The sequence below is a fragment of the Hemiscyllium ocellatum genome, chromosome 42 (genome assembly GCF_020745735.1).
Source record: "Hemiscyllium ocellatum isolate sHemOce1 chromosome 42, sHemOce1.pat.X.cur, whole genome shotgun sequence".
NCBI classification, from domain to species: Eukaryota; Metazoa; Chordata; class Chondrichthyes; order Orectolobiformes; family Hemiscylliidae; genus Hemiscyllium; species Hemiscyllium ocellatum.
Window position 1 is genome coordinate 35697158 of NC_083442.1, and position 25219 is coordinate 35722376.

General features: G+C 41.4%; 2 protein-coding genes across 7 annotated transcripts in view; one reads left to right on the top strand and one right to left on the bottom strand.

The window, feature by feature from the left end:
- Positions 1–22620, top strand: part of bbs4 (Bardet-Biedl syndrome 4) — a 47569-nt gene extending 24949 nt beyond the window's left edge. For all 3 annotated transcript variants that reach the window (XM_060853836.1, XM_060853837.1, XM_060853838.1), the window contains 8 exons: positions 269–337; positions 1719–1871; positions 7040–7211; positions 12304–12373; positions 14553–14697; positions 18602–18812; positions 20489–20591; positions 21589–22620. In XM_060853836.1, the coding sequence (XP_060709819.1) occupies positions 269–337; positions 1719–1871; positions 7040–7211; positions 12304–12373; positions 14553–14697; positions 18602–18812; positions 20489–20591; positions 21589–21697 (1032 nt within the window). In that variant the 3' untranslated portion in view covers positions 21698–22620. The remainder of the gene's footprint in view (positions 1–268; positions 338–1718; positions 1872–7039; positions 7212–12303; positions 12374–14552; positions 14698–18601; positions 18813–20488; positions 20592–21588) is intronic.
- neo1a (neogenin 1a) overlaps positions 21957–25219 on the bottom strand; it is a 206149-nt gene continuing 202886 nt past the window's right edge. For all 4 annotated transcript variants that reach the window (XM_060853834.1, XM_060853833.1, XM_060853832.1 and 1 more), the window contains exon 28: positions 21957–24531. In XM_060853834.1, the coding sequence (XP_060709817.1) occupies positions 24448–24531 (84 nt within the window). In that variant the 3' untranslated portion in view covers positions 21957–24447. The remainder of the gene's footprint in view (positions 24532–25219) is intronic.

The following is a 25219-nucleotide window of genomic DNA, read 5'->3' on the forward strand; positions in this document are numbered from 1 at the left end:
ACTGTGAGACAATTTACATAAAAGTCACACAAGTGTGACTCCTGCTCTTACTCTAGCGAAAGAGACCAAAAAGGTGATTCTGCTGCTGTGATTATCTCCAATTTGAAATTAAACCTGCTTTGTTCTAATGATTTCAGTCATCTTTCTATTGTTTTTGCCTAACTGAGTCTTGCGATTCACATCATTACATTGTTTGTTTGTACATAAGATTAAAATTTTCTATTTAAACAAAAATGGCAACCAACAATCCTTTGTTTCTGATTTACAGCTTGGAATGTATCAGAAAGCCTTTGAACATCTAGGAAATGCACTTACCTACAACCCCAATAATTACAAGGTAGTAATTGTAACCTTTTGGGTATAATGTGTGAAACTTTTAGCAAGTCAGATGTACTTAATTTTTAGTTTCAACATTCAAAGATGTATTTCTTTAACTATGTTATGATTAGTTTGTGTTCAAATATCATTGAACATCCTTTGGGAAAAGAAGTTGAAATCTCTTGCTTTGAATGCATTCAGAATTGCTGCTATTCAACAGTGTAGGGATTGTTCACTGGCAGTTACTCCTCAAAATAAAAGTTGCTGATGTTTTACAGCAGGCTAAGTATTTCGTAACAATGGTAACAGGGATGATGCTGAAAGATCATTTTCCTATCTGGAGAGTCTAGAATAAGGGGGTCACAATCTTGGCATTAGGGGGTGACCATTTAAGACTGAGAAGATTTAGGTCATACTACCACCTGGAAATTCCACTCCAACTCATTCGCCATCCTGACTTGGAAATATATTGTTGTTTCTTCAGTGTCACTGGGCCAAAACCCTGGAACACCCTCCCTAATGGCATTGCAGGTATTTCTACATCAAATGGACTGCAGTGGTTCAAGAAAGCAGCTCACCAGCACCTTATTCTAGGCCCAGCGAGCGATGTTCACATCCCATCAGCAAATAAAAGAAAAACATTTCTTCACTTGAGAAAGTTAGGATTCACTTTCCAGACAGTCATCAGTTGAATCATTTCAAGGCTGAGCAATAGATTTTGCATTCTGATGATATCCTAGAACGTGGGGACTTAGTAATAAAGTGGAGTTAAAGATTAACCATGATCTTAGTAACTGGTGGTAGACAAGCAGGAGCCTGGAAGAACAAGCAAGTCGGGCAGCATCAGGAGGTGGGAAAGTCAATGTTTTGGGTGTAACCCTTATTCAGGACTGGAAAGACACGGCATGCTAGGCAGCATTAGGAGTTGGAGAAGTCCACGTTTTGGGTATAACCCTTCTTTAGGACTTGCCCTAAAGAAGGGTTACACCCGAAATGTTGACTTCTCCAACACCTGATGCTGCCTGGCTTGCTCTGTTCTTTCAAGCCTCCTGCTTGTCTACCTTGGATTACAGCATCTGCAGTTTTGTCCATCTCTAATGGTGGAGCAGGTTGAAAGGGGACATATGGCTTCATGATGTTTCCGTTCCCGAAGTACATCTGTGAACTTGCAGTAATTGTCTGTGGAGACATTTATTCAAGGTTTCTCCTTGAGCAATTGCAAAGGTGCTGTTAATTCACCAATGTAAAAATGATTGATTGTTTTGGTCATGATGGCTGTTTCTCTCATTGACAGTAAGCTTGTGTTGTTAGATTAATGTTCTCTTCTATAGCTCAGTGAGATATGAACAGGTGTGATTTTTGTTTTCTTTGTTCTCTAATTTTCTGCCTGTTTTGCTCAGGCCATCCTGGCTGCAGGCAGTATGATGCAGACTCACGGTGACTTTGATGTTGCTCTGAGTAAGTACAGAGTAGCAGCACATGCTGTCCCAGAAAGTCCACCCCTGTGGAACAACATTGGAATGTGTTTCTTTGGCAAGAAGAAATATGTAGCAGTAAGTATAACGAGAAACTTGTGATCGGCGCAAAGCCCTGACCACATATAAACAGTATTCCTGTAAGACTTGGCTTTTGTGACAGTAAATGGTTTGCACATGTCTGGAACTGGAAGCTATGATTCTATTACCTAAATCTTCTAAGCAATTGTGTATAACCTATAATAATGATAATCTTCTCTACTAGATCCATGGTATGTAATATCCACTCCCCCCTCCTGCCAAACAATGTCATTGCACATCGCCTGCAATCATTATCTCTGCCCACTGCCAGTCAGCAAGAGGTGTGCACTCCCTATTGAAATTTGAACATTGCAGTTAGTGCTTCATGGGAAAGCCAGCTTGAATGGGGGTTCAGTACAAAAAGATTGTAGCACTGAATGAACTGCCTTCTGCCCCTCCGTAATGGTAGTTTCCTCATAGTAAAAGAACCAGTACATTTCTTAGTACCTGGATGACTGAATTGTACTGGTGCCTTCAGCATAAACCAGATCTGGTTATTTCTTTTCTGAAGCAGCCTATGTTCATAGTCAAACAGGAGATTCTGTATTGTTTGGGTCTGGACTGGAATATAACTGAGTTTAAATAGTAACAACCACTATTTTTAACCAAGATTACTTGCAATTACAAACTGAACGGACAGTGACTGTTTATTAAGAGACAGTGAGGTCAGTGACTGTTTTATTACTGACCCTTTTAAATCAACATTCAGGCAGGGAAAATAAATGGAACCAGCATGATGTTCTGATCACCAGCCTGCAGAGGTCAACGTAGTTACTAAACTTGAGAATCAGTGTTTAGTTCCTACAGGGTAAATACAGCACAGGTAAATACAGATTAAAGCTGCCTCTACACTGCCCCATCAAAAGCTCCCAGGACAGGAACAGTAGAGATGTCTAAGCTCCCTCTAGTTCACCTTAATGAGAGACCACTTGAGTCACTCTCGATAAGACTACCTGTTGTTCAGTGACTTGTTTTTTCATTTTTCTCACAAACTGAGATTGCAATTTGATGCAAAGAAAGAACAGACCCTCCAAGCCTGAGCTGATCCAAATCCACTGTCTAAACCTGTTGCCCATTTCCTAAACATCTGTATCCCTCTGCTCCCCACCTATTCATGCATCTGTCCAGATGCATCTTAAATGAATTTACTGTGACTGCCTCTACTACCTATGCTGGCAACGCGTTCCAGGCACCTACCACCCTCTGTGTAAAGTACTTGCTGCATGTATCCCCCTTAAACTTTTCAACTCTCACCTTGAACATATGACCTCTCGTTATTGAATTCTTCACCCTGGGAAAAAGCTTATCTCTGTCTACCCTGTCTATACCCTTCATAATTTCGTAGACCTCAGTTAGGTTCCCCCCTCAATCTCTTTTTTTCTAATGAAAACAATCCTAACCTACTCAACCTCTCTTCATTGCTAACACCTTCCTCGTAAACCTTCTCTGCATCCTTTCCGAAGCATCCGCAACCTTTTGGTAACGTGGTGACCAGAACTGTACGCAGTATTCTAAATGCAGCCGAACCAATGTTTTGTACAATTTTAACACGATTTACCAGCTCTAATACTCAATACCCCGCCTGATGAAAGCAAGCATACGATATGCCTTCTTGACCACTCTATCCACCTGTGTAGCAACCTTCAGGGTACAATAGACCTGCACTCTCAGATCTCTCCACTCATCAACCTATTCCAAGGTTCTTCCATTTACTGTATAATTCGCTGTAGAATTGGACTTCTCAAAATGCATCAACTCATATTTGCCTGGATTGAACTCCACCTGCCACTTCTCTGCCCAACTCTCCAGTCCATCTATATTCTTCTGTATTTTTTGACAGTCCCCAATGCTTTCTGTTACTCCACTAATCTTGAAATCTTTTGCAGATCATACCAACAGTGCCCTCTCCCAGATCATTTATGTATATCACAAACAACAGTGGCCCCAGCACTGATCCCTGTGGAACACCACTGGTCACCTTTCTCCATTTCGAGAGACTCCCTTCAACCATTACTCTCTGTCTCCTGTTGCTCAACCAGTTCTTTATCCACCTAGCTAGAACACCCTGCATACTATGTGACTTCACTTTCTCCGTTAGTTTACCATGGAGAACCTTATCAAACGCCTTACTAAAGTCCATGTATATGACCTCTACAGCCCTTCCTTCATCTATCAACTTGGTCACTTCCTGAAAGAACTCTATTAAGTTGGTAAGGCACAACCTCCCCCACACAAAACCAGGTTGCCTATTACTGATAAGCCCATTCTTTTCCAAATATAAATAGATCCTTTCCCTCCGTACCATCTCCTTCAACTTTCCCACCACTCATGCCAGGCTCACTGGTCTGTAGTTACCCAGAATATCCCTACCACCCTTCTTATACAGGGGGACAACATGAGCAACCCTGCAATCCTGCGGCACCTCACCTGTATTTAAGGATGCCACAAAGATATCTGTCAGGGCCCCAGCTATCTCCTCTTTTGCCTCCCTCAGCAACTTGGGATAGATCCCATCCGGTCCTGGGGATTTGTCCACCTTAATAACCTCCAGCCTACCTAATATATCTTCCCTACTTATGTCAACGTGGTCCAGAGTAATCAAACTTCTATCTGTAATCTCAACATTCATCACGTCCCTCTCCTCAGTGAACACTGATTCAAAGTAGTTATACAGAATCTCACCCATTCTCTCAGGTTCGACACACAGCTTTCCTTCCTTATCCTTTAGTGGACCAATCCTTTCTCTAGTTACCCACTTGCTTCTTATATAAGAATAAAAGGCTTTGAGATTCTCCCTAATTCTGCTCTCTAAAGCTATTTCATGACCCCTTTTAGCTGCTTGATTCCTTGTTTAAGACTGGTCTTACTCTCCAGATATTCCTCCAGGGCCTGTTCTGTTCTTAGCTGCCTGGACCTTATGTACACTTTCCTTTTCCCCTTGACTAGTCGTACGATTTCTCCTGTCATCCATGGTTCACAAATCTTGCCTTTCCTACTCTTTGCTTTCAAAGGGACATGCCTATTCTGCACTATCTTTAACCTATCTTTGAAAACCTCTCACATCTCAAATATGGACTTCCCTTCAAATAGCTGAGTCCAATCCACATCTCCCAGCTCCTGCCTAATTTTTATATAATTGGCCTTGGCCCAGTTTGGCACTCTTCCCTTAGGCTCACTCTCATCTTTGCCTATGAGTATTCTAAAACTTACGGAATTGTGGTCACTGTTCCTAAAGAAATTCCCCCATCGCAACTTCTACCACCTGGTCTGGCTCGTTCCCCAGTACCAGGTCCAATATGGCCCCTTCCCTCGGACTATTGACATACTGCTCTAGAAAACTTTCCTGGATGCTTCTTACAAATTCTGCCCCATTCAGACCTCTGACACTAAGTTTATCCCAGTCAATGTTGGGAAAATTAAAATTTCCCATCACCACCATCCTCTTTCCTCCACATCTTTCCATATTCTGTTTACCTATTTGTTCTTTTACCTCACGTTCACTGTTGGGAGGCCTGTAATACAATCCCAACAAAGTAACTGCACCCTTCTTATTTCTCAGCTCCACCCATAATGCCTCACTATTCAAGCACTTCATAGTATCCTCCTTTAGTACAGCCGTGATATCATCCCTGACTAGTAATACACCCCCTTCCCCCCCTTTTACTTCCTGTCCTGTCTGAAGTGTCTCTATCCTGGAACATTTAGTTGTCAATCATGCCTTTCCTTCAACCAAGTTTCTGTGATTGCAATAACGTCATACTCCCAGGCACCAATCCAAGCTCTAAGTTCATCTGCCTTATCCACAATACTTGCATTAAAGTATATGCACTTCAGGCCACCAGTCCTTTTGTGTTCATCTGCTCTTTGCCTACTCTTCCCCTTATTAATGCTAAATTTATGATTCGTACAGTCTCCAGTTTCCACCTCGCTGTCTACTTGTTTTCTCTTCTGGTTCCCAGTCCTCTGCCACATTAGTTTAAAACCTCCCCAGCAGCAGGAGCAAAAACTTCCCCCAAGGACATTACTTCCAGTCTGGTTCAGATGTAGACCATCCAATTTGTAATAGTCCCACCTTCCCCAGAACCAGTCCCAATGTCCAAAAATCTAAACCCCTCCCTCCTATACCATCTCTCAAGCCACATGTACATCCTGCCTATTCTTTCATTTCTACGCTGGCTAGCACGTGGCACTGGTAGTAATCCTGAGATCACTACCTTTGAGGTCCTCCTTTTATTAACTTCTCTCCTAGCTCCCTGAATTCTGCTTTCAGGACTTCATTTTGTTTTTTACTTATATCGTTGGTGCCTATTTGCACCAAGACAACTGGCTATTCACCCTCCCCTTTTAGAATGCTCTGCAGCCGATCGGTGACATCCCTGACCCGAGCACTTGGGAGGCAACATACCATATACCATCCGGGAGTCCTGTTTTCAGCCACAGATCTGCCTATCTCCTCCCCTCACAATATAATCCCCTATGACTATGGCCCTACGAGTCTTTTTCCTGCTCTTCTGAACAGCAGTGCCTGCCACGGTACCATGATCTTGGCAACTGCTGCCCTCCCCTGGTGAGCCATCTCCCCCAACAGTATCCAAAATGCTACACCTGTTTTGGAGGGAGATGACCGCAGGGGACATTTGCACTGCCTTCCTACTCTTTTTCTGTCTTTTGGTCACCCATTCACTGTCTCTCTCAGCAATTCTAACCTGCGGTGTGACCAGTTCACTAAACATGCTGTCCACTACCTCCTCAGCATCGCGGATGCTCCACAGTGAGTCCATCCGTAGCTCCAGAGCCGTCATGCAGTCAAACAAGAGATGCAGCTGCACACACTTCTTACAAGTTCAAGAGTCAGTGCCTTCATTAAAATCCGAGCCCCATGAATAAGTGAGGTAGCAATGTCTAAAATGCATTTCATGTCAACATTCAGAAATGGCTACCAGAGATGTCCCTTATATCATCAATTTGTGCTGGAGTGAAAAAAAAGTCAATGTTTCAAGACACAGTACAGCACTTGGTCCCCTCTTCATTCTCCAGATTTATTTATAAACATTTCAGAAACCCTTTTTGGTTGACGATGGTGATTTAAACATTAAAGTGATGCAAAATGATAAATGTTCATCTCAGTAAAGTGAGTGGCTGTTGTGCTGTTTACATTACTCCAGGCTATCAGCTGTTTGAAGCGAGCCAACTACCTGGCTCCCTTTGATTGGAAGATTCTCTATAATCTGGGCTTGGTGCACTTGACAATGCAGCAATATGCGTCAGCATTCCACTTCCTGAGTGCTGCCATCAACATGAAGCCGAGAATGGGCGAGTTATACATGCTGCTGGCTGGTGAGTGTGGAACTGGCATTAGTGAACTGACAGCGTTCGATTACTGCGATCATTGATTCTTCCTAACCTTTGTCTTCAGTCCGTGAAAGTGGACACCAGCACTGATGCATATCTTACCTTGCCTCTCCTTAAAGCATTGGTGGAAACATAACCACCAGCCCCTTTTCACCAGTTCAACCATCCCCTGTTTCTGTGAGAGCCCAGACAGTGAGAATCTACAAAGCTGTATGCAGGTTTGATCCTGTCGTCCTCCTTGCATTCCATTAATGAATTGCTGGGAAATAGTTGAGAGCGGAATCCACACCAGTTCCATTTTCTTCTCCTAACCTGGTTTACCACCTCTAGCAGACTTATCCAGTTAAGTTAGTAATGTTTACTTAGATTGCTGAATGAAGTTTTGCCCCTCAGTAGAGAAGCCGCACCATGTAAATTTATTAAGAGCATCTGGGAAACTCCCCCATCCTTTCTCTGTGCTGTATTGCAGCAATAATCAGTTACACTTTGGGGAAGAGCTTAAAGCCTCCTGTGTAAGAGAATCGAGGTCCAATTTTCATAACAAAGTGTTCATAACAATCAATGAACACTTGCAGTGGACTGAGTTGACAGTCTGTTTGCTCTGGAATGAGGCACAGTAACTGATGACAATGGAAAATTTTTTCTTGTCAATCTGTAATAGTAAGGTGAGACCAGTTTTAAAATTATGTTTATAGCATGATCTCTCTCTTGACTGACTTTTAATATTAAGGATTGATATTAAGTTATCCACGGACAGTGTTTTTGATCTGTAAGACTGCTAATGCTGTGTTTTTGAGCAAACTGTGTTGTTTTTAGGTAATTTCTGGATCTGTAGATTGTTAAAAGGGCAGAAATGGCTTTTAGTAGGGTGATGTACTCTTCTATACTCTTCTATAATGTATGTACATTTCTATAAGAGGTGTTGGCTGGACCCAGACACTTCGGCTGGCAGTGTTTGTTACTCATGTGTTTTCTCTCCCCCATCCGCCTTAAACTAATCAACTAGGTTGTGAGTGCATTGTGCTGGCATTCTGGTGGCCCCAGGCAGTGTCTGGATTTGCTCTGCTGTTTCTCTCCATATTGTGATCTGGCGGGTATCTTGTATGTCAAGTTGGCCAACTGATTCTCAGCGGATGTTGTGTGTCCGTGTGCCTAGTGTCACCCTGCCCCGTCCCATCTCCCTCTTCAGTCCAGTGTAGTTATATGGGTGGAACTGAGAAATTAAGAAAGGGATGATCACCTTGTTGGGATTATATTACAAAGGTACCTCACTTATCCAGCATTCAATTATCCGAATATTGGAATATCTGGCAAGATTGCAAGGTCCCGATGCTCGGCTAAACTATGTTATCCGGCATTCAATTATCCGGAATTCGATTAACTGAACGAAATACTGCCCCCTTGTATCCTTCAGATAATCGAGGTTCCTCTTCTCAATAGTAAGCAGGAAATTGAGAAGTAAATATGTAAGGAGATCTCAAATACCTGTAAGAATAATAGGATTGTAATGGTTGGGGATTTTAACTTTCCAAACGAGATTTCAGAGACAGTATGTTCCTATTAATATGAAGGACAAAGCTGGTAGATGTACGGAATGCTGGATGACAAGAGAAATTGAGAGTTTAGTCAAGAAGAAAGTGGAGGCATATGTCAGTTATAGCTGGGATTGAGTGAATCCTTAGAGGAGTTGAGGGGCAGTATACTTAAGAGGGAAATCAGGAGGACAAAAAGCAGACTTGCGATAGCTTTGGCAAATAGGGCTAAGGAGAATCCAAAGACATTCCACAAATTATGGGCAAGTGACTAATTAGGGTATGAATGGGGTTCTTCAGAGATCAACGTGGCCATCTATGTGTGGAACACAGGAGATACTAAACATTTCAAGGTAGTATTTACTGTGGAGAAGGACATGGAAGCTATGGTTTTTGGGGAAATAAATAAGTAATGTCTTAAAAATAGTTCATAATACAAAAGAGGTGCTAGAGTTCTTAAAATATGTAAAGGTAGATAAAGTCCCCAGAACTGGTTAGCCTGACTTCTCAGTAAGTTGTTGGAGGAGATTCTGCAGGACAGGATTACATGCGTATGGAAAGGCAAGGACTGCAATAGGATAGCCAGCATGGCTTTGTATGTGGGAAATTGTGTCTCACTAACTTGACTGAGTTTTTTGATGACAAAAAATATTGAAAACAAAGTGATAGACATTGTATAAATGAACCTCAGCAAAGTGATTGGAAAAGGTACTGCATGGTAGACTGGTTAGTAAGGTTAAATCACATGGAATCCAGGGGGAGCTAGCCATTTGGGACATAAAATTAGCTGGAATAAAGGAGACAGAAGACGGTGGTAGAGAGTTGCTTTTCTTCTGGACACTTGTGACCAGCAGTGTGCCACAGGGATCAGTGTTAAGTCCACTGCTTTTCCTCATTTATACAAATGATTTGGATGTGAATATAGGAAGTATAGTTAGTAAGTTTGCAGCTGACACCAAAATAGGTGACGCAGTGCCCAGTGAAGAAGATTGTTTTGAGTACAACGGAAGATTGATCAGATAGGCCACGGAATGGTGGATGGAATTTACTTTAGGTAAATGTGAGGTGTTGCATTTTGTAAAGGCAAATCAGGGCAGGACTTATACAGTTAATGGTATGGCCCTAGGGAGTGTTACCGAACATAGAAACCTAAAGGTATAGGTGCACAGTTCATTCAAAGTGGAGTCATGGGAGGCAGGCTGATGAGTAAGGCATTTGGCACGCTTGCTTTCATTGGTCAGAACGTTGTATAGAAGTTGGGATATCATGTTGCAGTGTACAGGACTGTTAAGACATAGGGTAAACCCCTCTGCTAATATAAACGAGCCACACAGAAAAGATTCACCCCGTGCTGTAATCTGTTAAAATTTGAGAGGCGAAGAACTATCCCAGACGTCACTATTTAAAGTAAAAATTTATTCTTTAAGTCCTACAGAGAATATTAAAACCAACAACTATTTACAACTCCTTTCTGTTAAAACCTATCTTTTACCCCCCACTCTACAATGCTATTCCGATTTTTAGAAAAAAATCCTGATTAAGATTTACCAAAAAAAACTGTTTCAAAACCAGTCAGCTTTGCCGCTTCTCCTTTGTAGATTTTTCTCTGTAGGTTCTCTCCAGGTCGGCTTTGATGTTCTTCTGCGCAAACTCCCTGCAGACAGGTACCTTTCAGAGAGCGCTTCAGCTAGCAGTCTACACTTTGTTGGTCTTTGTCAGTTCTCCCCCTAACTGTTCAAAATGTCCAGTTTTATATCCCAAAACATCAGATCATTTGATTGGTTTTAATATTATCAAAATACTAAATTCAAATGCGATTGGATTTTGGTATCTTGGGGCATAACTTAAACTGATTGGCCGAATTGAATTTGTTTTTGTTTCATGGGAACCCACCTGCTGCTATATGTTTGGACCAAGTGTTACATTGTTATCTTGTTCAGGACTCTCTGTGCTTTGTTCGTTCTTGCTCATTTTTCAACTCTCTTAAAGCTACCGTACATCTCTACACCTTCACAAAAGGACATTGGTGAGGCCACGTTTAGAAGACTGCGTTCAGTTCCGGTCACCCTTCTACTGGAAATATGTTGTTAAGCTTGAGGGGGTACAGAAACGATTTGCAGGAATGTTGCTGGGACTGGAGGGTTTGACTGGATGGAGAGGTTGAATAGGCTGGGACCTTTTTGCTTGGAGTGTCAGAGGCTGAGGGGTGACCTTATGGAAATTTATGAAATGATGAGAGGCTTGGATAGGGTCTTTTTCCTAGGTGAGGGAGTCCAAAACTAGAGGTCATAGGTTTAAGGTGAGAGGGGAAAGATTTAAGAAGGACCTGGGTGATAATGTTTTCAGGCAGAGGGTGACGTGTGCATGGAACTATCTGACAGAGGGAGTGGGTACAATTACAGCAGCTGGATGGATAACTGAATAGGAAGGGTTTATAGAGAAATGGCACTATGTATGATTGGTATGTCTGGTCTGCTTGGATGAATTGAACTGAAGGGTCTGCTTCCATGATGTTTGATGTTAACTCAATAACTGTGTGCTTATAGTAACCTATAGTTAAACAGCCCCTTTTAACAAATAAAATTATACAGCAGCATTTTTATAGAGGAACTAAAATGAACATCGACTGTGGGATGATATGGAGATAACTTGCACGAACAAGTTAGTAGTGAAGACTGAGTGTTTAGGGAGGAAGTCATGCCAAGGTAACTGGGCATGTGCCCCTCAACAGTGGATTTATTTACATGAATTCAAAGTTAGAGGAATGAAAAACTATGGGCAGATGAGAAGATGGATGAGCTCAAAGGTCAGGACTTTGAGTGGTACAAACTTGTGAGGAAACTATGGATGTATTGAGACATCCCTGTGAAAGTATCAAAGTTTTACCTGCACATCCACTAATATCATTTATTGTATCCGTTGCTCCTGATGCGGTCTCCTCTACATTGGGGAGACTGGGCGCCTCCTAGCAGAGCGCTTTAGGGAACATCTCCGAGACATCCGCACCAATCAGCCACACCGCCCCGTGGCCCAACATTTCAACTCCCCTTCCCACTCTGCCGAGAACATGGAGGTCCTGGGCCTCCTTCACCGCCGCTCCCTCACCACCAGAAGCCTGGAGGAAGAACGCCTCATCTTCTGCCTCAGAACACTTCAACCCCAGGGCATCAATGTGGACTTCAACAGTTTCCTCATTTCCCCTTCCCCCACCTCACCCTAGTTCCAAACTTCCAGTTCAGCACTGTCCCCATGACCTGTCCTCCCTGCCTATCTCCTTTTCCACCTATCACCTTCACCCTCTCCTCCCTGACCTATCACCTTCATCCCCTCGCCCACCCATGTATTGTACTTTATGCTACTCTCTCCCCACCCCACCCTCCTCTAGCTTATCTCTCCACGCTTCAGGCTCACTGCCTTTATTCCTGATGAAGGGCTTTTGCCTGAAACGGCGATTTCGCTGCTTCTTGGATGCTGCCTGAACAGCTGTGCTCTTCCAGCACCACAAATCCAGAAATAAATTTTTGGATGTTTGTTTCTTGTTACAGTGACATTAACCAACCTGGCAGATCCTGACAATGCAAAGAGAGCCTACAACCAAGCTGTGAGTTTGGATCAGTGAGTATCAGTAGCACCTGAGCTGACGAATGTTAAAGATTCAATTAGATGATCTCTGGGAAAGATTCTATCAAATTGCTGATGATAAAGCTTTGATTTTTCTCCATGTTATTGCAGTAGTATCTTACTGATACACCTTTTTATTACAGTATTGACTCTCTGATCTCTTTCCCCCCTCTCTTCCCTCTTGCCCCTCCCTTTCACAATCTTGCTGTCTCTGTCTGAGATTATCTTGTTATACTGGGCCAGGGAGCCTTTCTCTGATCAACTCATTCCAGCTGGCCCACTCTGATATTGTTCTATCATTCATCAATTGAAATGAAAGAAACAGTTTCCCTCTATGTTGCTTCAGCTAGTTTCTCAAGTGCATTGTTACCAATATGGGAGAATGTGAAATTGATAGATTGAGGGGGGACAAAAACACCATCTTCTACCAAATTCATATAAAAGTACTATTTTTTGATGCATCAAATACCTTCCAGGACCACACCCTTGGGCTATCTCTACCATGAATGTTGGCAGACTGCATTACTGTTGGACATCACAGCTGAGTCTGACCCTATCTGCACTCCTTATGGGATTTATAGAGAGGGAATCTTTGCCTCATAACCACAGCCACGCCCATGGAGCTGAGCCAGATTTTAATATCTTGCATTTGTTACTTATTACAGTGCTGGCAGTCGGAAAATGCTGGAAATTGAGCCCCACGACTCCCAGAACTCCGTCCAAAAAGTGGAAATGTTTTATTCCATCACCTAAAGTAGCCAGTTTGTTTCTCTTTATTACTGTTAACTAGAATAAAAGAGAATATCACCAGGTTTTCAGTAAACTTAGTAATAACACACTTCTTACAGGTAAACATCTTTAAGCAAGTAGCAAACTAGCGATCAACTAAGCTATTCTGTAAACTCAACTCGTCCACATAATCCCAAACATGCACACTCATACACAGACCATACATCACATGCACAACTCTGCAAAGAAAGATATTTTCTAATCACCCTGTTCAGACATATTATTGCACACCTCTGGAGCAGGTGGGACTTGACCCTGAGCCTCCTGGCTCAGAGATGGGGATACTATCACTGGTCACAAGAACCCACCTTTTTGGAGCAACTATGAGTGGAAAAATAGGGGAAACCCATTGATCAAAAGTAAAATGATAGAATGAGGTGACTTTAGTTTCTTGTTGGCGAGCCTGTAATAAATGTTATTTTTGGGATTATTGAAACTTTTAAAAACTTCTGCTTAACAGTAATAAAGAGAATCAGATTGACTGACTGTTCTTGATGATTGAATTAAGATGTTTCTTCTCTTGTTACGACTCGTGAAGTAGCGGGCCTCAATCTCAGTGCATTCCTCCTGGGAATTTGGGAGATGAGTATTCAGGATGCGGAGCAATGGTAATTGGTATGTGATAAAAAGGCAAAAACCAGGTTTATCCTGTTTAGGTGAAGGTATCTTTGGAAACAGCTAAAGCCTTTTAGTGAGTAACGCAACTGAATTTTGGTGAGTTACAGTTAAAGCAGTTTGAACATAAAATAGTAATTAAGTGGTTAGGAATAGTCACAGAATGTTGGGAAACCTTCAGACCAGCTTTCAGATTTAGCTGTGAAACACTGGGCAGTCTAGATATTTGGAATTTTACCTGGGGTTTTCAAACTATTTCACTAAGACATATACAAGAAGTGCTTTTGTTCTGAGTTCTGATCCATACAGACTGATAAACAATACTACTTGTCCAGCGTTTTCAGTAACTACCTGCAGTTTCTAGGTGTGTATTCAGAAAACACCTGTTTGTATTCTCATTATCCTGTCCAAGGATGTTAACACACACAGGTGCTGTTGCTAGGCAATGACAGTATAGATCCATAATTTTTAATAATTAAAGCAACTTTTTTAACACATTCTCTCTTACTCTCTCTCTCTCTCAAACCTTTGTTGGACACTGCTTTCAAAAGTCATTTGGTTTTCTTATTGTGACCAGTTTCCTTTTAACCTCCTGATAAGTCCCTGGCAACTCGGTAATGTCTGTTGCCAGTTCTCATAATAACTGTGTTCCCAACACAATTTAATATGCTTTCTGTTTAACACTGATGTTGTGTGAAGTGTCATGTGGATTCTGATGGGAAGCAGGCTAATCTTTTGCTGTGAAAATCTTTCTCTCTTTCGTCTTTAGGTCAAACCCACTGGTGAACTTAAACTATTCAATTTTACTGTACAATCAAGGTGACAAAAAGGGAGCCCTTCACCAATATCAGGAAATGGAGAAGAAGATCAATAAACTGAAAGCCAGTAGTAACATGCCAGAGTTTGATCCAGAGGTACTGTCTCAATATCTCATCAATGTAATCATTGTCAACTTATTGCAAGTCCAATAATCTTGAATTCAAGATTCAATTTCATCTCCCAGATCTCAACTAGAGATGTAACACTGTGAACGATATTATCAGATACCATCAGAACTTAGAACATGGATCAGTACCTGGTGCTATGATGTTGTGGCCATAACAGAGACATGGGTTTCTCAGGGGCAGGAATGGTAGCTGGATGTTCCAGGGTTTAGAGCATTTAAAAAGAATAGGGAGGGGGGGGAAAAGAGGAGGGGGTGTAGCACTACTATTCAAAGAGGGTATCACAGCTACAGAAGCTTCCATTGTCGAGGAGGATCTGCCTACCGAGTCAGTGTGGGTGGAAATTAGGAACAGCAAGGGAGCAGTCACCTCGTTAGGGGTTTACTACAGGCCCCCCAATAGCAGCAGGGTGATGGAAGAAAGCATAGGTCGGCAGATTTTGGAAAAGTGTGGATGTAGTAGGGTTGTTGCAATGGGTGACTTTAACTTTCCCAATATTGATTCCCAATATTGAACCTCCTTCGAGCAGAAGATTTGAATGGAGCCGTTTTTGTAAGGTGTGTTCAGGAGGGTTTCCTAACTCAGTACATTGACAGGCCGACGAGGGGAGAGGCCGTTCTAGACTTGGTGCTCGGAAACGAGCCGGGACAGGTATCAGATCTTGTGGTGGGAGAGCATTTTGGTGATAGTGACCACAACTGCCTCACATTCTACATAGCTATGGAGAAGGAGAGGATTAGGCAAAATGGGAGGATATTTAATTGGGGAAGAGGAAACTATAATGCGATTAGACATGAGTTAGGAAGCATGGATTGGGAGCAATTGTTCCATGGTAAAGGCACTATAGACATGTGGAGACTGTTTAAGGAACAGTTGTTACGAGTGATGAATATGTCCCTCTGAGACAGGCAAGAAGGGGTAAGATGAAGGAACCCTGGATGACGAGAGCGGTGGAGCTGCTTGTCAAAAGGAAGAAGGTAGCTTACATAAGATGGAGGAAGCTAGGGGTCAAGCTCAACTCTAGAAGATTACAGGCAGGCTAGGAAGGAGCTCAAAAATGGTCTGAGGAGAGCCAGGAGGGGGCACGAGAAAGGCTTGGCAGAATGGATTAGGGAGAACACAAAGGCATTTTACACTTATGTGAGGAATAAGAGAATGGTCAAAGAAAGAGTAGGGCCAATCAGGGATAGCATAGGGAATTTGTGTGTGGAGTCTGAGGTGGTAGGGGAATCTCTAAATGAGTTTTTTGCTTCTGCCTTTACGAAAGAAAAGAACTTTGCAGTGAATGAAACCTTTGAAGAGCAGGTGTGCATGCTGGAATGGATAGAGATAGAGGAAGGTGATGTGCTGAAAATTTTGTCAAACATTAAGATTGACAAGTTGCCAGGCCCGGACCAGATTTGTCCTCGGCTGCTTTGGGAAATGAGAAATGCAATTGCTTCGCCACTTGTGAAGGTCTTTGCATCCTCGCTCTCCACTGGAGTTGTACCTGAGGACTGGAGAGAGGCAAATGTAATTCCTCTCTTCAAGAAAGGAAATGGGGAAGTCCCCGGCAATTACAGACCAGTAAGTCTCACATCTGTCGTCTGCAAGGTGTTAGAAAGGATTCTGAGGGATAGGATTTATGACCATCTGGAAGAGCATGGCTTGATTAAATGCAGTCAGCACGGCTTTGTGAGGGGCAGATCATGCCTCACAAACCTTATCGAGTTCTTTGAGGATGTAACTAGAAAAGTTGATGAGGGTCGAGCTGTGGATGTGGTGCATATGGACTTCAGCAAGGCATTTGAAAAGGTTCCCCATGGTAGGCTCATTCAGAAGGTCAGGAGGAATGGGATACAGGGGAACTTAGCAGTCTGGATACAGAATTGGCTGGCCAACAGAAGACAGCGAGTGGTAGTAGAAGGAAAATATTCTGCCTGGAAGTCAGTGGTGAGTGGTGTTCCACATGCCTCTGTCCTTGGGCCTCTACTGTTGGTAATTTTTATTAATGACTTGGATGAGGGGATTGAAGGATGGGTCAGCAAGTTTGCAGATGACACAAAGGTTAGAGGTGTCGTTGACAGTATAGAGGGCTGTTGTAGGCTGCAGCGGGACATTGACAGGATGCAGAGATGGGCTGAGAAGTGGCAGATGGCGTTCAACCTGGATAAATACGAGGTGATGCATTTTGAAAGGTCAAATTTGAAAGCTGAGTACAGGATTAAGGATAGGATTCTTGGCAGTGTGGAGGAACAGAGGGATCTTGGTGTGTGGGTACATAGATCCCTTAAAATGGCCACCCAAGTGGACAGGATTGTTTAGAAAGCGTATGGTGTTTTGGCTTTCATTAACAGGGGGATTGAGTTTAAGAGCCGTGAGATCTTGTTGCAGCTCTGTAAAACTTTGGTTAGACCACACTTGGAATACTGCATCCTGTTCTGGTCGCTCTATTATAGGAAGGATGTGGGTGCTTTGGAGAGGGTTCAGAGGAGGTTTACCAGGATGCTGCTTGGACTGGAGGGCTTATCTTATGAAGAGAGGTTGACTGAGCTCGGACTTTTTTCATTGGCGAAAAGGAGGAGGAGAGGGGACCTAATTGAGGTATACAAGATAATGAGAGGCATAGATAGAGTCGATAACCAGAGACTATTTCCCAGGGCAGAAATGGCTAACACGAGAGGTCATAGTTTTAAGCTGGTTGGAGGAAAGTATAGAGGGGATGTCAGAGGTGGGTTCTTCACACAGAGAGCTGTGAGAGCATGTTGCCAGCAGCAGTTGTGGAAGCAAGGTCATTGGGGACATTTAAGAGACTACTGGACATGCATATGGTCATAGAAATTTGAGGGTGCAGACATGAGGATCAGTGGTCGGCACAACATCGTGGGCTGAAGGGCCTGTTCTGTGCTGTACTGTTCGATGTTCTAACTTGTGCGTACTACAGTTTAAAGACTTTGCATTGTGGATGTTCCTGTTGAGATTTGTATTTTGAAAATGTATATTGCATTGATAGTACATTAGTAAGGGATATGGAGTAGAGTTGGATAAATGGAGGTGGGATACAGATCAGGCAGGGTGTAGGCTTTCAGGACTAAGTGATCCTGTTCCTGTTGGAACTTCAGCACTTCAAGTAGGATGTCAAGCTGAAGTTCTGTAAGTATTAAAAATCCGGTGGTACTGCTTGAGACAGATCTATTTGTTCTTCAGGCGTCCTGAGTAAAGGGTTGCCATCAAACAACAGCATCAGAACTAGATTAATTGAACACTATCTTGGTGCTGCTCATTGGGGCTTGCTGTGTGCAAACTGGCTTTTGGTTTTACCTAAAGATTTGATAAGATGCAAAAATCAACGTATTCCTTCCTTCAAAGGGCACATAGTTTGTTGCACACTATACAGTTTGTCAGAAAACACACCCCTCTATTGGAGATCCACTAGTAGTTAGTTCACAGGTTCTGCTATAACGTGTATTTCGTCAGTGCGAATTGGCTATAACACAACTGACGAATTGTGAGCGTTGTTTGGATAACACAAACTTTCTAGTGAATGAGTATAGCAATTTTTTATATCTGATTTCTTATAGCAGTTTTCCATAGTGTGATTTTCTACTGCACACGGTTGCAGAGGAACACAACTCCCGTGTCTTAGCAGAACAACCTGTATTGACTTTACTGCGTTCATGCGTTGCTACAATTGACTTGAGGTTTTATTTTTACAAGATGCACAGGTGATTTTACAAATTTGCTTTCCCATTTCAAAGCTTCACCTTCACAAAGGAACTAAATATTTTTCTTTGATTTTATTTAATTATTCCTCTGATCTAGGATTGAATGTTTTAGGGTTGACATGGAGATGAGAATATTTGTTGACTGATGCCAAGACATTAATACTTTCCAGCTGGTAGACATGGCTCAGAAGATGGGAGCTGCTCTTCAGGTCGGGGAGAATCTGGTCTGGACTAAACCAGCAAAGGATTCCAAATCAAGAGAGCGTCCAGCACCATCCAGTAAATCCACCACCAACCAACAACCGCTGGGCTCTAACCAGGCCCTAGGTCAGGCTATGTCATCAGCTGCAGGGTATAGCAAAACAATGCAGCTCTCTGCAGGTAAGGAGCAGCTCATCGAACTCTAAATTCTGGGAACTTGTTAGCACTTAAAGTTAGCGCTATTTGGGGAAAATAGTCATTGTCTCTTTCACAGAGTCATATAGCACTGAAACAGACCCTTCAGTCCAACTTGTCCATGCCAACCAGGTTTCCCACACTAAAACAGTCCCACTTGCCTGCATTTGGTCCATAGCCCTCTAAACCTGTCCAAATGTCTTTTAACTCATTCCATATGCACTTCACACTTTCAGTGAAAATGTTAGCCATCATGTTTCTTTTAAATTTTTCACCTCTCGCCTTAAACCTGTGCCCTCTAGTTTTGAACTCCCATGCCCTAGGGAAAAGACCTTTGCTATTGACCTTATCTATGCCCCTCATGATTTGATAAATCTCTATAAGATGACCCTTCAACCGCCTATACTCCAGGGAAAAAAAGTCCCAGCCTATCCAGTCTCCTTCAATCCTGGTCACATCCTTGTAAATATTTTCTGCATTCTTGCCAATTTAATAATATTCTTCCTGTAGCAGGGAGACCAGAATTGAACGCAGTATTCTGAAAGTGGCCTAACCAGTGTCCTGTACAGCCATAACATGACTTCTCAACTCCTGTACTGAATGTACTGACTAATGACGGCAAGCATAATAAACGTCTTCATCACCCTGTCTACTTGTGACGCCGCTTTTAAGGAACTATGTACCTGAATCTTTAGGTCTCTCCGTCCAACATATCTCAAGTTAATTTTTTTTTGGACAGAGGTCTTACATATTTATAGCTTTTAGATGTTAATATTGAAGTGTTTATTGAATGTGGTTTTATGCATGTAAATGTTTGAGAGATGATTCCAATTTAGACAAATGAATAGTGAGGAATTCTGAATCTTGATGTTTATTTCAACTGCAGAATCTTGGGACTAGGAAAAGGGAAATTTGTTAAGGGATTTCTTGTTTTACTTGCTGCTTTCTGCAAGGTGGATGTGATGCTTTCTACTGTCAAATAGCCTATCAGTATCCATCATCTGGACTTTATAAGAATGGCAACTGGAGAACTGTCTGTAGAGCTGTACCTTAGCAAGATTCCATATCTTCACCAGGGAAAGGGAAAATTGAATAATGTGTGAAGCTTCTATAATCTGTGTAAAAATGTGTAGATTAGTGGAGCAGGAGTGAGAATGGCCTGAAGCTACTGTGGTTTGGAGCTGGATGTCTTTTGACTCTGGAATATGGATGCCCTAAATCTCCCCCTTTATAATTCAGCAGCACTCTCTGTTCTTCAAATGGTGAACTAGTCTGACACATAATTTTTTAAAGAAAATTGTCATTACTCTTATTTGACATTTAGTGAACCCAAAAATATTATTGGTGTTTTGTGTTCTATTACACTTTCTCAGGAAATTATCCATTTGAATCCTTGATCTTTATGTTTATCCAAATCTTTTTGTCAAGAGTCTACTCTTTGACACGTACATAATTGTACATCTCTGGAATTTCCAATGCAGTTTCTCTTTAATTGGCCAAACTGCTTTTTCACAATGTTTTAAACATGGCTTTTTTCCCCCATATTTTATGTTTCTCAGTAAACCTGTTTGATTTACCTGTGATAACCTGCCAAGCTTTCTAACAAAAGTGGTTTGTATATTGTACATGCTGGTGCCCTGACTGAATTATCCTCACTACAGGTGGATGCCCAATCCGAACACAGAAACCTCCATCATTACCCTTGGAACCAGAGTCCACTGTAGATGCGGGCACTGATGACCTGAACAAAAAGCGAGAACTGAGGTAGACAATCAGGACTTGGGTTTACTGTGCTTGGGTTATTGCTGGCCAGATACCTAAAGTCAACAAAATACCCATTTCCATTCTAAACTCAGCTGTGTAATGGATGCAGTCTGTGCGAGTGTGTGAGGTCATTGGAAAGAATCGCCCTACTGCAGTGTTCCCAATGTTCTGGTCATCAGCAGGTTTGGTTTATGAAAAAAATACATGCTGGAACTCTTAACAATACATTTTGAAAAAGAGAGATTAGTTCTGGTTGGGATAACCCATGAGAATCTGTTGCAGATGTACCAAACTGGAATGGAAACCACGAGTTTTGGTCTGACTGGCGAAGGACTTAACTATACCTTTCTTTCTCTGGAAATACTTAAATATGTGAGAAAGAAGAGTTTTTTTTGATATACTTAGTCTTGCACTCATCAGGACTATTCACTAGAAATACTAAAGTAGAAGGAAAGCAGTATTTATAGTCTAAGATTGGTTGACAAGTAGATGCTATTTGTTAGAGGCATTGCTATGCAGAACACTCCAGTTAATAAGTTCTGTATTACCAACCAACTATTTGAAATATTTGTTAACCAGCTGTGTAGTTAGTATATTGATAGATTTCATTATCTATTTCATTGAATGTTGCAGAAGCAAGAAGTTCTGTTTATCATCAAACCATAAAAATACCTCCATCAACTGAAGTACATTTATACAAAGGCTGTATTATCCACCCACGCACTAATACAAGTTTCCATTGTGTGCGCAGTGATTATTATATAGAGACTGTGGATAGAGGGTCAGTTATGGCAGTGTGTAATGTGATTACAGTGCTTAATTCAGTCCCATCTGATCAGTTATAATCTAGTGCTTTGTAATGTCAGTTTGTTTTCAAAGAATGAGCTACTTATTAGACATTTTAGATCTGTTATAACATATACATTTGGTTTTAGTATAGCTTTATAAAAAAAACTGTTGGCTTATGTTATTTTTCTCCAATTGTTCTCCTCAGCAGACTATTACATGCTCATCATCTATTACAAATTGTGTTATCACCTGAACAGGTATTGCAAATACAAAATGAATCTTTAAAATGGAACAGCCTTCTGAGCAATGGATTATAAGGTGGCTACAATGTTACACAACCAAATCTGTTTCTTCTCATGTTACATGTTCTCCTCACTCTGAGAAAACATCGAATCTCTAAGGGCAGCTTCTCTGCATGGGTTGTGAAGTGTACTTCTGATCAAACGGATGAAAATATATAGAACTGAATTCCCAATCTTGTCTGTTTGCAAATACAAAATGAATCTTAAAAATAGAACAGCCTTCTGAGCAGTTTGCAACTGTCACCACAGAACAGAAATCATGTTAGACTGAGACTGATAGAGTAATTTCAATTTAATTGCATTATTCTTATCTTTAGTGTGTAAATCAAGTCTGAACAGGTGAGCTAAGTTGTTTGGTGCATTATTGTAGCCTCTGCATTATCGCCAGAAATACGGAGAAGTTTCTGAAGATCATTATTTACTGCTTTTACTGGAATGGTTAAACCCAGGAGCAAACATTTATCCAGTCATTCCTGTTAAACTGGAATAATACTGGAGTTTCAAAGCTCTGTTCTTTTTATCCCCTACCATTCTTGAAAACCTGTAATGATGGTTAGGGGTATGATGAACAACAACTCTTTGCTGTCTTAGTATTCAAAAGGAATTGGTGAAAACGCAATTCAATATCTAAAACAAAGTGGGAATACTGGTGAAACTCAGCAGGTCTGGCAGAGTCTGTGGTGAGAGAACAAGAGCTCATATTGTGAGAGCAGTATGACTCTCCTTCAAAATTCCAAAATTGAGAGGGGAAATGCTGATCTGCAGCACAAAATTTGCATTCAGTTTTTCTTTTGCCCTGATCCCTCTACAGCAAATCCCAGCTGATTCCCAATATCCCCTTTATTAGGGCACATTTCCAAAGGTGCCGACATAAATATTGGCAAGATATTCCCCATACATTTTTCAGCAAACAAGCTTTGGATAATAGCAATGAGGTGGGGGGGTTGGAGGTGGGGGGGGCACTCAGACTGATTTTTCATTATAATCTAGGGGAACTCTGATCAGTTTTAGTTCCCCATCTGAGATAGACCATCAGTTCCTTTCTGCAGAGCTAGCCTTTCAGCTACGTAACAGCATATCATCACGATATATTCATCCATTACACAGGCCGTGTAGACCATGAATAAAAGTCTATGTTCACACTCCTACTGGTTGAATACAAAATGTATTGGAATTCCGTTATTACATTAGAACATGAAATTTAAAAAAGCCACAGAATAATGCTACTAGCAAAGGTCTTTGTACATAAACTACAGTAGTTTGCATCATTTCTACATCATGATTAATAAACAATTTGCACCTACATCATCCTTGGAAAACAAAAAGCTGCTTTTGCTAATGAGGACACTACAGTTACACTATAGGTTTTTCTAAGTCTAAACAGGCCATAGGAAAACAGTCCTTTGTAAAAGAATGAAAAAAAGTGCAAAAATGATTTTACTGCCTACAACTGGGGGAAGAATCTAAACCTTCACAATAGCTTTGTTCAGTTATATTCATTACAATAAATTTCCTTAAACAGTTATATTAACATTCATGATGATGTACATAGGGAAGCAATATTCACAAACAAAGTAAAACCTATACTTGTAGAAGCAATTACAATGATGGTATGGGTAAGGTAAAAAAAATTGTTTGTAACTGAACTCACTACATTAATTAACAAGGTCATCTAATCTGAGCCCAATGTATTGGGTTGATCCAAGCGTCACATAATTGGCACCCATTCAACCAGGTCCATTGAACATACAGTAAACTCACCCATTTTCTGGGTTCCCTATGGATCCAGTAACCGAAATGCACCACTCCACAAGATTCAGTGAGGGGCTGAGAAATTGAACCTGCTTACTGAAGTTTTTAATCATTGGACCCCATCTCTAGGGTTTAATGCTGGTTACATAATGGGAACCCATTTGATCAGGTTTAATAAAGACCATGTAATTGGAACCCATTCAATAGGGTTTAATGCTGGCTGTGTATTTGGAACCCCTTTGATATACTTTAAGAAAGAACTTGTAATCTCAACCCATTTGGTAGGGTGTATTTAGCATTTTTTCTTATGGCTAAATGATTTCCAATAGAACACGTGAAGATATTATTCTTCATATAAAATGTCAACTGCTGCACACTTGTTTAAATGGATGTGCTTTGAGTCATGCTAAGCCTCGAGTTATTTGTGGATCGGGCTTGCCAATTCCTTCTTCCTAATTGTGCTTTAATCAGCTAACTTGCCAAGTCTAGCAGTAATATTCTGAAGGTTGCTAAGAGATCACAGTGATGAACGCAGATAGCTTGGCAGTTTGATCAGAAGGTGTAGATTAGAGTCTGTATGCCACGGCACTGTGTGATGCAGAGGAAGCAAGAAATGGCCACATTAGTAATTGATGCATCTCACGCCAACTTACGGTGAGGCAGTCAAACATCACATCTGCATACCAAAGTAACAATTCAACATTCTTTTTATAACACCAGAAAACGTAAACACGCAGTAAATAGACGATATCGAATGTCGAACACTATACTGGTGCTTCCAGTACATTTCCAGGTCTGTCAGAGCTGAGAGTTGTCAGGTTCCATGGCATTAACTGGATTTTATGATTATCCAAAAGTCTGGATCCACTGGACTGAGATCGTCACAAAGGCAATTTCCACGAGACTTAACACATCACATTATGTTTTGTATCTGACCCTTCTGGGTGTCTTGTACATACTCCTTTCAGACCTGCTCTATTTTCAGTTTGTGAAACACAGTATTCTGTCTGTATCTATGCCGTAGTGATAACATTCAGATCCTTCATTAACCCTGTGAGATGTGTCATCTCTTCCGTAAGTTCATCTGGGCCATAATTCTGTAGGGAGAGGTGCAAAGTTACTGGCTTAGAAGGTATTGGTTGATAACAAAGCAATATTTCTTAAGGTACTCAGGTCTTGCCTAAGAACCAATTTCAACAACACTGTACCCATCTGCAGTTTCTCACAGAGTGAGTCAATGATATTAGGAGGCGTGGTCAAGCATTCCTCCACATACAAAAAAAACAAACCTTAGATCAATAGTTCTGTTTTAATGAAGGCTTTCACTTGTTGTGTGGTCTAGCCCTATACCCTTGTTGTGTTGTTCGGAGATCACCAAAAGTAGGGAAGGATTTGATTAAATTCTAGATTCATCACCAATGCATCTGAATAGGATGTAGAGACCCAGCTATGTGTAACAAAGTCAGGTGCAGATCAATAGTGACGAGGAGATAGTAATCATTGTTCTAATGGACTTGATGATAAGGGACAGTTGATCACTGACTTTGTTTGGTCAGTATTAAGAAAATGAGGTTACTCCGAGGAAGCATAGCCAACTGCACTGGAAAAAGAGCAACAAACACAAGATGGGAAATGGGATGAGAAAAAAAATTAGTCAATTCCAAAAACCCTAATACAATGTTTTATTAACTTTTGAAAATCTCACACTTCCTCTTATCTGTGTAAAAGGTGGCAGTAAAGGGGTGGCAGGGTGTGAAACCTTTGCCAAATACTGTAAAAGTGAGG